Source organism: Folsomia candida, unplaced genomic scaffold (assembly GCF_002217175.1).
Source record: "Folsomia candida strain VU population unplaced genomic scaffold, ASM221717v1 Fcan01_Sc020, whole genome shotgun sequence".
NCBI classification, from domain to species: domain Eukaryota; kingdom Metazoa; phylum Arthropoda; class Collembola; order Entomobryomorpha; family Isotomidae; genus Folsomia; species Folsomia candida.
In genome coordinates, this window is record NW_019091212.1 from 2,532,488 (window position 1) to 2,547,194 (window position 14,707).

The window sequence follows — 14,707 nt, forward strand, 5'->3', positions numbered from 1 at the left end:
CACTCAATCAGCATCAATTTTGGTGGAATATGATAACGCTTCAATATCATCTCGTCTTTCATCTCCATTTCGGCCCTTGCTCCACGTGCTCCTGATTCTGAGCAAAATAAGGACTCGAAATGAAATTTCATGCTGATACCATCAGACACACCACTCACACTACACATTTTATTTATTGTGTATTAGATTATGTGACAAAATGTGAATGCATTTGCCCCGATATTGGCAAAAATGAGTGGTGAAAGTTTGACAGGTAATTCTACCAGGGCGGCCAATATGCATAATGTTATTGATATCTCTATTTTCATTTATTGCGGCTTCTGTCTGTGTGCAAATGTGAAGTCGTGCAAATGGCAAGAATTGGATTATGCAACCGTCATCATCATTTCCAACTTGAAATTCCACACGATCCACATGAAGGCAACTTGGACGAAGATTTCCACCACGAGAAAGACGAGGATGAGAATGTGCGCTCCTGGGAGGCACTGAAGGAGAGAAAGTCCCAGAATCAGCTCAGCCACGAGGATGCAGAATGCTCCAAACAGCCACGTTCCCACCGAGGACGAGTCTTTCTACGGGACAAAAAAATCCATTGTTCCATCAGCGGAAGGAGTAAGTAAAAGTTTACATGGACAGAAAGGGGTAAGTTGCATCTAAGTATATATTACTCCAACCTGTAGGATTGGTCGCTTCAACGCCTTCGCCATGTACAACAGCCCCCCTCTGATGGACACGAGCAGTGTGAGAATGAACATGTAGAACTCGGCTGTTGAACAATCAATTCAACAACATGGCATTAAAAAAAAGTAGGGAACGGTGGTGTGATGTGATACTTGTGCAAATATGTACTACTTATTTTTGCACGTACTGTCGTGAGCATGCATTCGCGAAACCAACTTCTCATGCAGGCTGTTGGTAGTTGTCGTTGTTGGCGTTGTTGCTGGAGAAGGATTCGCATTACTCGATGCATTACTGTTGGCCGGGCTCGAGGTAGGAGTGATTGGAAGTGAAGCTTCCTCCTCTGCACTGAAATCAGGGACCAGGCTGCCCGACAGAATGAGAAACGCCAGGACGCACAGGATTGTGAGAGACATGGCACAATATACCTGAGTAAATAATGACGTGGTTAGCAAATCCATGATGCCACGCCGTCACCTCGCCTCGCCTCCTACCCTGCGTTATATTGACTCACGTACAATCATTGTTTTGGACACGACGAGAGACAACTCTTGCCAAACTTTGAAAGTTGAGGTTGACGTGTTTGGTAGTTCGTCTCCTTCCGGGGCCCTCCACCCCATTCTCGATCCTGATGATGCGAGCGGAGGAGGAGGAGGCGGAGGTGAAGGAATAGTGTCCAAATTGCTGGTTGGAAGCTGGGCAGCCATGATGAAATTATGGAATGCAATGAAGTGCTCCTCTTTTAATCAATTGAAACGAAATGACTGTGATACTGACATGATTCAAATTTCTGTTAATGAATTCGCAAATAATGCACTTTCTCTCATTGTTATCATCATAAAATGTGAAGCCAATCAGTATTGTTTTGCCCAACTTTTTCAAAACACTACTTTATTGACTACTCATTCAACATTTAAAGAAAAAGTTGATGTGCAAATGGATACCACTTTCAAATCCCATTTACCCCAAATTACTGCTTGACAGGGGGGCAGGATGCAGACAGGACGAAGGGCAGCAGTTGGAAGCGCACGCTGCTGCAAGTGACCAGGATGACGTGCCAAACCGCCCCCAGAAAGAGGGCGATGAATGCCTTCATCACGTACCCCAGGCGATGATTCTCCTATTGTTTTTTATGGAATAATGATGTAATGAAACTGTGTAGCATTGCTGGTGGGTCAGACACTTGTTTGAACTTACCACGTACGAGAGTCCATACACGGACCGAATGGCTTTCAAGCAGTTGTAGGCAGCCAATGCAAGAGCCAGGCTCTCCCATGCCAAGCCAAACCATGCGGCTTAAAAAAATATGAAAAAGTGCTCAATTTAAGTTAATTAAAGCTACACTTAAAAAATATTTGTACATACACATCACTTGTGGCTCCAAGGTACGGAATGGCGTCCCCTCGTTAAGATGCCCCTTCAGATTGTGGTCCAGCGTGAGCAAATATCGAACAGCATTCATTCCATACGTGACAACCCCAATCACGACGAAACCAATACCGAACAAATTCATGAGAAAGACCAACTGAAAATGGGAACAAATTATGGAATTTCTCAGATTTTCCATTTTAAATAAAAATAATGCCACTTGCCACGCGAAAGACAATTCCTCTTTCCCGATCCTGATTCTTGCCCATGCCGACCTTGCCCATGGCCACCTTCACCACGGGAGGATAATCCCCTTCGTCCGAATCCCCAAAGTCCGTGATTAAGATGTCGATTTGCACAGGAGCCATGTTCCAATTTTTTTATGCACGCCTCGGACAAGTAAAGATGGCTGCGGGAAATGCGGCGTTATTAAAATGACGTCTGTGTGGAGTGGATTGCAATTAAGGAATGTTCTCGGGAGCCACAAACCCGGAATCGCAAAACAAAGAGTCATGTTTATATTAACAACGACCCATTAGGCATCAACATGCTAAAATCTGTTTTTATTCAGCCTTCTATTGAAATATTGGTATTGATGGTTAAAAAATATTTCAACACGTAACCTGAGAATTCAATGACCTGGATATTTAATGGCCTTAAGTTTGATGGGAAAGAAATACGTACCTCTCAAATCCTAGACAATTTTATGACAATTTTTATTTATAAATTTCTTCAATAGACGGAAAGAATCTTTTGTCAAAAATAAAATGAGTGACTCCCAAATAAAAAAAATATGCTATAAATTTGAAGATAGTGCGCATTAGTTACGATTTGAATCTCATTGTCAATTGTCAATTAAGACGCTACGTCTCCCACAGCTTGTCCCTCACCTCTGCAAAAAGGTGGTGAGTCATATTTTGTCCGGCTTGATAGCTGAGAACCTTCATCATGACGAACTCGTGGAGGTTGAATACGCCGAGATGATACGTCCCAAATACGACCGAGACTACAAACGTGGTCACCGCAACGCCAAATCTGGTGCGAGGAGGAATACCGACCTGCACAAACAAACTAATCTTTAGTGTGAAATTCTAAATTGGAAAAATAAGAGATGATCCGTATCAAAATGCCTCATGCAGAATTTAAGTGTATGCACACCTTTCTGAGAATGTATTCCACCACCCAAACTACCACCCCCGTTATGGAAGTCAGCACCCACGCCTCGACCGAAACCATGATGTAACTCACTGCACAAAATTAAGGAGAAATTCAGCCTTTCCACGTAAGCATAAAATTTTCTAGGATGATGCATGCATACTCTTTTTCAGAAAAACCAGGTCCACCTTCCCAGGACTCTGCTTCTCCAACTCGACTAGGGAAGAACTCCACGCATGAAAGTAGAGCGTGTACCAAACCACGTTTCCTGCGATGAGGGAAAGCGAGGCGATCGTCGTGAGGAGAGCAACCTGGAAATGTGAGACAAAAAGTGCACAGATATGTATGTAACCAGGGATTCAGGTAGGGGCACCTTGATACACACGATACGTTTCTACCTACCCCACGGAAACAACACTTTTTGCAGAAGTTCCGAGTCCCTAGTTCCGAGGACGACAGAAGTGAATGAGTCGAGCCCTTTGTCCAACAGTGGTGGGGTCGTCACCATGGTCCTCCGGCATCCTGAGGGCCGTGAACATAGTCACTCCACAAAGTTATACTTTATTTATTTGCCAAATTGAGGAACCGAATGCTTCTGTATCCTGTTCTAATCTGAAGGAGAGAGACAAGCCCTGTCGAAATTGAGATCTGTTACATGATTCTCGGAAAGAAGAAGCAGATCTGAAATTGCTCTGTTGTTTATTATTTATCAACCCGAGCAGAAGAAGTCCAAAGCACTAATGATACCAATAAGGTAGCAATTCACCAACTTCTCTATTTCATAAATTATTAGTTGCTTTTCATACTTTATGTCTGTGAGACAAAGAATTTGACTAGATCAATAAATCAATAGTGTAAAGGATCCATTCCGCTCGAAATAACCATGGCAATTTAGCAACGGAATTCATATGTGAAATTAAATTGTATTCACTCCTTCTCATTCATTTCGCCGAGATTTTATGGATTTGTGTAGCCTCGCATTTATTTATATCGCTCAAATGTGCCCAGCAGAAAAAAAGTTGGTATTCAAAACAAATAGGTTGTGTTCATGTTGAGGAAGGCAATTAAGAAAAGGATATTCATTTCCGAGATAAATCATGTCTTAATAATTCGATACAAAATATTATCCCTTTTTCTCTCGAACTCTTGGTCTTTCTTTGTGTTGAGATGAAAACTAAATTGGATCCATTTGATACATACGTTCGTATTCTAAATAATATTTACTGGAAGGTTTTAAATGGTTTTTGTAACTGCATGAGTCATGCGAAAGTACGGGATCAACGATTAGGCACGTTTTTACAACAACTGTTCATTCGTCAACTTGTGGATACAATAAATGTCAATTTTTATGAGTAAGAATGTCTTGGTCGTTATCTTGGCCTTGTGATTGGGATTCGATTTCTTTCTTATTTACGCAGGATATGAAGTGTATGTAAATCTTGCTTTTCCATGAAAGTTGGCTCTAAAATTTACAATGTTATTTATATTATTTCCTACTCTACTTTATTGTTGATTAATGCATTTGTAGATTTCTACTTTTCCTACTGCATTGCATTTAATATTAGTAATCTGGAAACTTTGGGGCTAAAATTTGCTATTTTATTGCATGAGAGAAACCCTTGTTCAGCGTTGATACAGTCCGAGCCATACATTTTCTTGTCTTTTCAACTGGGGAGAATGCAGAAATCAGGGAATGAAATCTACGCTTACTACAGCTTAATGCCAAATTTTAAGATTCTAATAATTTATAAAATTTGGTGGAGTCAATCGACCTTGCTGACCCGCTGGATCACAGATCTAGTGACACACTCCGAGTACTCAAGTCTCGGACAAAATATGAACTGCACTCCAATCTATGCATTTGGCATGCAGATCATGCCCGTGTTCAAAGTCATCCAAAGCATGTCACAAATATTCAAACAGACAGATAGATGAACGGATCTTACGCAATGACAGCAATGAACAAGGAAATTATGCAAAAGTTGCCTTTTTCTAAAATAACTCGTCGACTAGAATAATGCATAATTCAAGCAGAAATTAACCGAGGCGGAGAGAGAAAGTTAGTTCAAGATGGTAGTGACGTATGCATGCAGTCAAGGCCACTCTGTATTTAATCTATTATTATGTATTGCATAAAAAGTTCGGTCTTGTGAATTTAAATGGAAGAATAACCAATGCATCCCACACTCCAAGCCATGCAAATAAGCAGATAATTTATTTCGCGATTCAGAAGGAACAAGAAAATCGCATCCTGCGAGGATAAATTTATTTCGGTCGAACCAAGATTAACGTAAATTCTACAATGTATAAGAGAAAGTTGACCTTGATTTTTGTTTATAATTTCAAAATTTTGTATTATTTTTAGGAGAAAATGTGCTTGACACTCTCATCCGAGGATTGGAGCAGGGTGAAGATGTACCGGGCCAAGGCATACGCTCCAAATCCATACATTCCGCACACCGTAAAGAATCCGACCTGAAGGAAGAATTCAATACAAATCTGAGCCAATAAGCTGCCTGTCATTTGACTTACAGCTTTCCAGATTGCGTCCACTTTCCTCTCCTGACCTTCAGGAGGACCATCCTCCTCCTCGGACGAGATTTCAAGCAGCTCGAGTTTGCTGTGCTTTACAATTTTCTCCAAGTCGCGGGGGTTGAGGACGATGAAGTCCTTCTTCGACGCCATCATGTAATTCTTAACAGTCATGTCTGCTTAGCTGCTGGGGTCAAATTTTATGCGAGGAAAATATGCTTAAAGGTATGGACCGGATAGGACGATTTTCATTGACAAATTAAATCTGAGCATGTTGAGGAATGCAGAATAAGGAGAATTGCTTGCTTGTTTATTCCTTTTGCAAAGTGTGTAATAACAGGAAGCCTGAATTTCTAGGAATTAGAATCGACAACCTAACGCAGAGTATGCATTGGTTAATGCGAATATGAGGTTTAAATATTAAGTATTGCCAAATTTTGCAGTAATTCGTGAATTAAATAAAATTCGTGGCGCAATAATGTTCATATTGTTGTAAAAAAAACAATGATAATTGTTTTAGATTTTAATGGAGCATAATCCTTGAAGAATTGTAGCAATAAGTTTACTCTATTTTATCCTGTGAAATAATACCATATTACAAAATTTACTTATGCAAGGAATGCAAAAACATATGTATGTAAATAAAATGCATACAACTTTCAAACTAGTCAACTACAATACATGAATATGTAGCGTTTCCATTATTACGTTAGAGTTAGGCAAAGAAAAAAGCACTAGAAACTCCATCACGTACATAAGCTGGCAAGATATGTAGTCATAAATATAACAAAATGGCATATTTTCCTGGAATTATTTTATGATTGAGCATAAATTAACGGTTTGAGCTGTTAGTTAATTAAGTAGTCGGGCCAAGCAACAATTCTGCATCCTCATCGTACGAATAGTCATCCGTGTCGGTATAGTCGTCATCATAACTGGTGCCATCCGTGGTGCTTATCTCGCTTCCATCGTCGTCGTCGTCCGATGACGACTCGAGCATGTAGACTTCCGTGGTATGGTTATTATTATCCTGCGCGATGGTCACGGTCCTGTCGTAGTAGGTCGGCTCGAGGCCGAAAGCTAACTCTTGTGCGACCAGGATTCCATGCAGAGTGGCGTAGATTATCAGACCCGCGATCAGCCAGATGGAACTGTGTAGCATGAAGGCGAACTGGCCACCAGGCTCGACTCTCATCGCCTGAAAGAAAGACATGAATTTGCATGTAAAGAATATTGTAGTTAGTTTAGTGGGCACCAATTATTTAGCTCGAGTAAACTCACAACGACCGTCTTCGTATACGCCCATGGGATGAGGACTCTGATCATCATGAAGACAAAAATCAGCTCGACCGCAATAATGATCACATAGACTAGAGAAAAAATATAACAGAATAAAAAATCAATGATGATTACAGAGCTGGAGGAGAGACTACTACTTAAAAGAACACAATGTGACGAGGAAATTGGTTGGTCGGTGTCAATGGCATGTCAGATGACCCACCAGACCAACCACTACATGCTCGCCTATTGAGGCATCAAGTGTCAACAAGCATTGGCTTTGCTGCTCATGCCTTTATTGCATTATTTTTCTCCTTGCACTTAATTATGCAACCTGAGATGTTCACACTTGGCACCCTAATCACAATCCACCACCACGACCATTAACTCCAACCAAGCACAAAGAAGTCGTAAAACAAAATATGCATGACGCCATGCAAGCAAGCAAGGAAACGATAAGAGGTCAAAAGGGCAAAAATACTTAAATAAAACTTACCAACGAGTCGTTCCGTCCGTTTTTTCCAGGGCCTAGCGCTGTCGTCGTCATCGGAATATTCATCCGCCATCATCGCCCGCTCCAAGACATTGGTCCAACCCCGGAAAAAGACTACCAGGCCGAGGAGAGACAGCAAAACGCCCCCACCGCACATGGCTGCGGAGATCTGACATTTTGAAGAGAAATCAGCAGACTTGGCTTAATTTTATCACTCTCATCGATGGATGAACTTTGACTTACGAGTGATACGAGAAATCCGACCCGAGGAGGACGAGAAGGTCGGGTGTGGTTGAAGTCGTAGTCGTCGACCTCTATTGGACCTCCCTCTATTTCAATGTCCATCTGGACAAACTTGGCCGTGATGGATACTGCGTTCACTTGCATTTCTCTGCTGTCTGTGGTCTTATATCCTTTGGATTGCAATGTGTCAATTTAATTTAACAGCTCTCTCAGCAATCGAATCCGTTCAAACTCAGAGTTGGCACGAGTTTGGCGATGAAATGAGCCCGTGATGAGAATCTTTCACGCTTAAATAGATCATTATCTTTCATGGGTTACATGTCGTCAACAGAAAGACGATACCCATTTTAAGGACGCATAATAATAATTATATAAGCGTGCTCTCCACCATCCAGCCAACCAGTCATCCACTCGGATCAGATTAATTATTGGTTCTGTGAAATATTATTTTTGCAGCAGCAGCAGCAATAACACCAAGAATTGAGGTACATTGGATAAGTACGCTTCATTGCCTGCCAGATTTCATTATATTACTTCCAGTGTCTCATCTTGCTTACAATTTGCAGGGAAGCATTATGACACACCAACTATCATATGGACACATACGGTGGTCAAGTTCACGATTCATAGACGCGAATACGGCCGTGTGGACGATGGATCGACGTGGCGAATAATGATTTAGATGCATCATGTTATTGTTGATGTGTTGGCATTTCTTATTCGCAGGATGAGGCCCATGAATCCTGAAATGGAGGAGAACGAGATGGATGGCTGGGCAGGAGGAAAGATTGATGGAGAAAGAAATGATCTGAAGGATTTGTGCGGAATGCATCCGTGCTTGCTGAATAAGAAAAAGAGAAGAAGAAGATGGTGAAATGCTCATATTTTATGATCTCTCTCACAACTTGGTGATGTGAATCTCTATCGCATTAGCGGAATGAAAGCAGCAGCAGAAAAATGATTCGGTTGACCCACATAGGAAATTGTCATCCTTGGTTGTACGCTACTGTTACTTTTACACTACACGCAGCAAGCAGCCCTCCACCACACACATATGTATTAACGTTCCCAGCACAAAACATCTTCATCAACTTCGACATCAATGGCTCACCAAAATCGCTGTTATAATCCCAATGTTATTCATCTGATGTCCTCAATCGCATAGGCTCAACAGTTCCTCTTCTTGTTCGCTGTGTCGCCTTGTCACCCTTTTTGCCCACGTCCTTTGTCCCACAATTACGTCCTCCAGCTTATTATTTCTCAACTATCTAATACATAGATTATCTTAATTATCATGTATTTATTTACGGCGGATGAAGCTCATGAGACGGCCATGGCTTGACCTACATTCGTAAGATTTCAGTTCTAAAACTTATTTCTAGAAGCTCTAATTACCACAGTTTGATACTGAACTACAACAATATCATCACATACACAAGTGGGTTCAGCTTATCTTAACAACCTTGGTTTGATTGTATGCATTACATAATCGTAAAGCCAACTGTTCTTATCCTGACCGATAATAAGTAGTTGACACGAATAGATGTCGAGGCGGAATAAAGTCGTCGTCTTCGTCTGCCATCAACCTTTCCCTGTAAAATTTATGGGGGCACGAAGACTAAAAACTTTACACTTTGATGAGTTATAGGCATTCAAATAATAATGACCACTTATTGTCATTCCTTTCACTCGATGAGTAGCGAGCGGTGCGAGAAGTCACCAAACTCATAAACTCACAGGAAACCACACGATCGTAATAATTGACATCGTCAGAAAGAACCTTACTCACTGCCTCGAAAACATTGTGGCATGTTTTGATTTCCTGAAACTGATGGGAGATCTTTCTTCTTGTTAGTCAGTTTCTTAGGGCGCATTACTCATGGGCCCAGGACTCGACAAGGGAATGAAATAGTAAAATAAAATAAAGAGTTGGAAAGTATGACGACCCATTCGTTGGAGGTGAAAGTTCTCATCAGAGCCTTAATAATTGACCATTATTATGCTCCTGCCTCATTCGGGGAGACCAGAACAGAGACCCAAAACAAAAGGGGGCAAAGAAGAAGATGAAGAATAATCCTCTGCAACTTATCTCCATCGCAGCCTGAATTTCATTCCACATCTAAACCCAGCAAACTCTGTGAGTAACGTCGGTTATGAGGCTCATAAAATGGACTCGTTTCCATTTATGCTTTATGCAATTGCCGCTTACGTTGTGTACTCAAAACTCATATGTCTTACAAAGTACTTAATTTTCGGGGCTTTACTAGCCCCCAATTGGCTTCTAACTGTTTAAATTCCCCTCATTTGTTTTGATTTCGAGCATTTTCCAGATGGTTATCATTCTCAAATTCCAGATGCGCCTCTCCACCACGTTCTACATATTTCTACAGCTAGTTAATAGCTATACCCGGAAAATAATAATGATGATGGCGATGATAACAATAAGCACGATTTTAGGGTGCGGGTCAAATAAACACGTTGACGCGCCATCATTTCGTGTCAATACCGAGTAACATTTTTATTTTGTAAATAAATAAAGTGTGGATGGAGGAACGATTTTAGTGCACGAATTTAACTATTTTTGAGAAACAATTATGGGCCAGGAGTTTTATAACGGTATCATATTTCTGGACTTGTAGCCGCATTAATTTGCATATTCTCATGCACCGTCATTGATTTACTATTGTGCCGAAAGATAATACGTATGGCCAAAACTGCTTATGTGCTGTCTTATTTGCTATTGGTTAAAGGTTGTCGTAGCTTATCAACGTTTTTTTCTACTTCTTATAAAACTATGTTACATATTCTGTTAGGTCGGGTTGGGGTAGAGTCTAATTGTCGTCGCTAATATGACAATATGACACCATCATTTTTCATCAGTCAGTCATGATGTTACGATATGACATAAAAGTGCCTATAATGTGGACTCGCTAATTTCAAACGGCTCCAGTGTCTTTGGACGCATAAGCATTTGCACACGTAAGTAAGTAAGCATTCAGCGTGTTATTTGTCTCGGTTTCGGATTACCACAAACTAAATGAGCACGTAAGAAAACGTTCAGTATCGCAAGTCTGATGATTCACGTTTCTCCATAAGCAGGGCCGAGCTTAAATTGAGGACGTAGGTTGGCTGGTAATTTTCATGATAAATTCTGTATACTAACCTCAACGAGAAGCAGCAGGAATTACATTTTTTAGTACTAAATTAGTTGCAAAGCAAAAATGATCCGCCATGAATTAAAACAATTTTACTTAACATTTCTTTAAAATGTACAATTTCTCTAATCGCATCAATTTTCAGTTGCCTTGATTTGCCCATTCCAAGTTGGACTCTGCTACTGCTAATCTAAAGGCCAACGTGTTGCTGTTACATAAAGGATAGAAGCATAAAATAATAAAAATAGCACAAGTCAGCACTAGCTAAATACAAAGACACACACAAAGAGGCATGATTGCTGGAGAAGGCAGCTCATTAGTTATGTGCTTGGATCTGAATCACTTTTGTTGAGCAATTATGATTCAGCCGAGTTGCATATTCAGATTTTTCAATAATCTCCATTTCCAAGTAAGTACGTAACATGAGACTATTTTTGTATCTGGCATTCAGACCTAACTACCACTTTTTTATGCCTCAATCCAACTATTCATGTTGTGAGTAGATAGCTACAAGAGATAGAAAATATCAAAGCATTTTTTATTCTTCATGGACATTCTGAGACAATTATGATGCAATATTTTTAGCCCTGCCCGAAATAATCCTCAGAGAAATTAGTGTCCCCGCACATCTACAGGGGGCTGGCTTTCTCCCCCTGCCTTTCTCTCCAAAGGCGACTTCTCTCCAAAGTGAGATGCATGGCAGGAGAGAGAAAGCGAGAGAGACGTCACTTTTCCTGCACGTCTATCTAAATCTACTATCCCTGCGACGGAGATATACGTATAAATTGTGGAGGGAAGGAAGGCGACTGAGCTGGACAAAGTGGTTTTCCTTTTCCTCCAAGTTGTTGGACGGGGGACGACAGAAAATGAGAATAAATGTTCTGGATGGCATTGGACCGACAGCGTGAATGGGGTCAAGTCAACTCATCCCACCCAGCAACCCGACCCATTGAGGGTCACAGCAGTATCAGCAAAAGTGGAGAAAAACAGCTTGTAAACAACAATACCAAAGTTAAACTATCGGCGGAACTGGTTTCAAATAATGGAATGAAACGAAGGACGAAGAGTAAAAGTACATTTTCTCCTCGCTGTTCTGATTGTTTCTTTCATTGAGCATTCATTCGCTGCTTCGATTTAGTGTGAAAACGAAGACCAGACCAGACCACCGACGGACGAGTCATCTATTTAATTTTATTATGTGAAAGAATGAGGACATGATTTGGAAATTGTCGAGTTTTTTTTGTCAATTAAATTTCTTCTGCTTGGTTGAGACCGATTATTATTGACTGGTGGCTAGCAGCTAGCAGTTTGTGCATGAGTGAAATATTACTCCTCCGGCCATCGCGTTGGTTGTGCAAGAACTTTTCCCATCTGCTTTTAACAGCCTCCTCCTCCTCTGATGTATTCCTAGTCGATAGATTTGGATTTGCGGTCGAGATGTGGCATGAAGAGTGGTATCGAATTGCCAAAATTGACCAAGTGCTACCAGCTAAAATTCAGGTCAACCCATGCCGTTCTACTAATGCCATTTCCATGATCATTCATATTGCCTTCGAGCCATGGACAGCAGTCTAGCAACATTGCAGGACACACAACTTTTGCTGATAATGGCAATGGCTGCGATGCCCTCACATTGCAAAATACTTTTGGTCGCTCCAAACACAGCCTTGTCCACAAGTTCAAAGTCATTCGATTAAACGGAATCCAGAAGGAAGAGAGTTTTTCGGGGAAACCATGGACATGTTCGATGCCATGAAATATTTGGGATGCGTTTATCGTGGTGAACAAAGGGAACCAAGCTCTCGCAATATACGCATAGCTGTCACTACCTCTCCGGAGTTATATTCCTATAAGGGTTGCTCGTGGTTGGTTGGTTGCCGCAGGGTTGAAGGGTCCAAACATGGCATGGCATAACAGCAGTTGGTGGGGAATCATGGTTTTTGGCCCTTCCAAGAAATTCCTATGCAGCCTGTCTTCATGAGACGTATAATGTGTTTCTCATGAAGACATACATATTTTGAGCGAGAGCTGTTTGAGTTATCCATGGCTTCTTTTATTCTCCTCTTCCTCGTAGAAGCTGCTCGTAGTCTTCTTTGATTGCTCCCTTATTTCATCACACTTCTCTTTAAATCAAACATCCAGTTTTTTAAATCTCCACAGACTGAAAATTTATAAAAATGTCCCGATTTGGGTTTAATAATAGTAGTGGCAACTATTCTCGATTCGGTATTTCTTCCATTAAATGGAGCCCTTGTTGTAAACTAAATCTCACTTCGGGAGCTAAATTCATTGCAATTGCTCAAATGGTAACCATACTAATTTATGATAGACGTTTTTAGAGTGGAAATTCAAATTTTTTATATATTTTCACTTATTTAGGTAATGGCCTTCATGACTACGATGTCGGTTGGAATCGTACTAGTTCTAGTGCTTGCTCTGCAATATAACCAGACCACGGATGAAAGTCCGCTATACCAAATTCCGCACAAACACAGTTCGTCACAACAATCCATCTTTATTGGCAATCATTGACTGTGTAGTAAGTAAGTGGCATGACGAGTAAAAAAACTGATGTTCGTTTCTCTTGTTACAGTGACTCTCCTGGTCCTTCTTATGGTTGGGTTGTCCTTCTACACGTATTTGCACTACTACCTCTTCAGGGGGATTAAGGAGGCAAGCTACTTTTTTCTATCTGGCATAATAACCTGGCACACTTCTAGGTTTTCCATATTTTACATGTAAACAATGTTTAAAATTGGGGTAAAATCTGTTACAGAGGAACTTTGACAAGGTGGACCGTTGGTGGAAGATCATGGCAGCCTTAATCTTCGTCTTCTTCATCTTGTCCCTCTACACGATGAAAGTTTTCAACAAGACATCGATCGAATTTTCCGAGGTGTTCCTCTCCCTCTTTGACCTCTACTCCCTCTGGGTCATCCACGCTTATCGGAAGGAGCTCTCTGAAGGGGCCGACCACACCGTCGAGTTTGAACGAGTTCTTTAAGAACAAATATCCAAAAATAATGGGAACAAAACTGTTTTGTGACAGGAATTTGTATGACTGATAATTTAAGAGACTGAGCGACAATTTCTGGCTCTTTGGTGTATATTTACCCATTTTGTTGTTCCCGTAATCCGCAAAATTGATAAAAGTCGAGATGTAAATAAAAAAGGTGGGTGCAAAGGCTTAACCTTGATTTAAAATTCTTTGTGTGTGCATTCTCTAAAGTTTTCCTGGGAGGTTGGTTGTAGTAAATCCTGACAAAATGTCACGTTAGGGATTTCTCTCTCATTCCATGTTATCCTCATGCACCTAAGTTGTGTCTCCATCCACGGCCTAAGTTGGTTCTTACCTTTTTGACTCTCTGATGGAAAAGTTTTCTTGCTAGATAAGTGGCAAAAAGGTCGCAAATCGGGTGAACTCGTGGCCTTGACAGGATAACAGGCTCACACCACAACCTGCAATCGCTTGGGCTCGGACAACTAAGAGCAGTTAAGAATTGTTATGTAAGAGAAAATCGGATTAAGCAGCGTTCCCGCACCTTTGCTCTCGCGGAATAATATATTTTATATGAAATAATTCATCCTTGGACACGTCTCCTGACCCAATTTCCACTTAATTGTTCTAGCTTAAAGTACAAGGTAATGAGGCACTTGTCAAATTCTTAGATAATCATTTCCCAGAATGATTAAGCAATGTTCGACTTTAATTAGGAATCGATGTTGGCAGAAAGTGTAAACTAAGAACCATGTTAATGAGCACAAGTGGTCGTAGCGGTTTTGCCAGGAAAGAGAGAGAGAGAGA

The 14,707-nt window shown here is 40.9% G+C and overlaps 3 protein-coding genes across 4 annotated transcripts; 1 reads left to right on the plus strand and 2 right to left on the minus strand.

Annotated features, from left to right (window-relative positions):
* Nucleotides 1–119: 119 nt before the first annotated feature.
* On the minus strand, nt 120–2,539 carry LOC110858263. Of its 2 annotated transcripts, XM_035858616.1 has the most exons (6): nt 2,044–2,199; nt 1,876–1,973; nt 1,197–1,798; nt 869–1,106; nt 675–766; nt 120–572 (listed from the first exon to the last, which is right to left on the minus strand). In XM_035858616.1, exons 3-6 carry the CDS (start codon nt 1,383–1,385, stop codon nt 366–368), a joined length of 726 nt encoding a protein of 241 aa, XP_035714509.1. In that variant the 5' UTR covers nt 1,386–1,798; nt 1,876–1,973; nt 2,044–2,199; the 3' UTR covers nt 120–365. The 2 variants fall into 2 exon arrangements, with proteins under 2 accessions (XP_035714509.1, XP_021962651.1); XM_022106959.2 differs by lacking the exons at nt 120–572; nt 675–766; nt 869–1,106 and adding an exon at nt 2,271–2,539 and having other exon boundaries at nt 1,537–1,798; nt 2,044–2,203.
* A 3,742-nt stretch (nt 2,540–6,281) lies between these two features.
* On the minus strand, nt 6,282–8,134 carry LOC110858156. The gene is made up of 4 exons (XM_022106833.2): nt 7,748–8,134; nt 7,508–7,673; nt 7,015–7,103; nt 6,282–6,931 (listed from the first exon to the last, which is right to left on the minus strand). The coding sequence occupies exons 1-4, from the start codon at nt 7,889–7,891 to the stop codon at nt 6,590–6,592; spliced, it is 741 nt and encodes a 246-aa protein (XP_021962525.1). The 5' UTR covers nt 7,892–8,134; the 3' UTR covers nt 6,282–6,589.
* A 4,729-nt stretch (nt 8,135–12,863) lies between these two features.
* LOC110858143 lies at nt 12,864–14,106 on the plus strand. The gene is made up of 4 exons (XM_022106818.2): nt 12,864–13,208; nt 13,282–13,396; nt 13,496–13,575; nt 13,679–14,106. Exons 1-4 carry the CDS (start codon nt 13,080–13,082, stop codon nt 13,904–13,906), a joined length of 552 nt encoding a protein of 183 aa, XP_021962510.1. The 5' UTR covers nt 12,864–13,079; the 3' UTR covers nt 13,907–14,106.
* The last annotated feature ends 601 nt before the right edge of the window (nt 14,107–14,707 follow it).

What these genes read in the sequence shown, in the direction of transcription:
- LOC110858263 (XM_035858616.1), bottom strand. Translation starts at nt 1,385, where the DNA reads ATGGCTGCCCAGCTTCCAACCAGCAATTTGGACACTATTCCTTCACCT. An exon ending in TCGTGTCCAAAACAATGATT is followed by an intron (nt 1,107 to 1,196) that starts GTACGTGAGTCA and finishes TTATTTACTCAG; the next exon opens with GTATATTGTGCCATGTCTCT. An exon ending in TGAAGCGACCAATCCTACAG is followed by an intron (nt 573 to 674) that starts GTTGGAGTAATA and finishes TTTGTCCCGTAG; the next exon opens with AAAGACTCGTCCTCGGTGGG.
- LOC110858156 (XM_022106833.2), bottom strand. Translation starts at nt 7,891, where the DNA reads ATGCAAGTGAACGCAGTATCCATCACGGCCAAGTTTGTCCAGATGGAC. An exon ending in ACGGACGGAACGACTCGTTG is followed by an intron (nt 7,104 to 7,507) that starts GTAAGTTTTATT and finishes TTTTTTCTCTAG; the next exon opens with TCTATGTGATCATTATTGCG. An exon ending in CGTATACGAAGACGGTCGTT is followed by an intron (nt 6,932 to 7,014) that starts GTGAGTTTACTC and finishes TCTTTCTTTCAG; the next exon opens with GCGATGAGAGTCGAGCCTGG.
- LOC110858143 (XM_022106818.2), top strand. Translation starts at nt 13,080, where the DNA reads ATGTCCCGATTTGGGTTTAATAATAGTAGTGGCAACTATTCTCGATTC. An exon ending in TCATTGCAATTGCTCAAATG is followed by an intron (nt 13,209 to 13,281) that starts GTAACCATACTA and finishes TCACTTATTTAG; the next exon opens with GTAATGGCCTTCATGACTAC. An exon ending in CCAAATTCCGCACAAACACA is followed by an intron (nt 13,397 to 13,495) that starts GTTCGTCACAAC and finishes CTCTTGTTACAG; the next exon opens with TGACTCTCCTGGTCCTTCTT.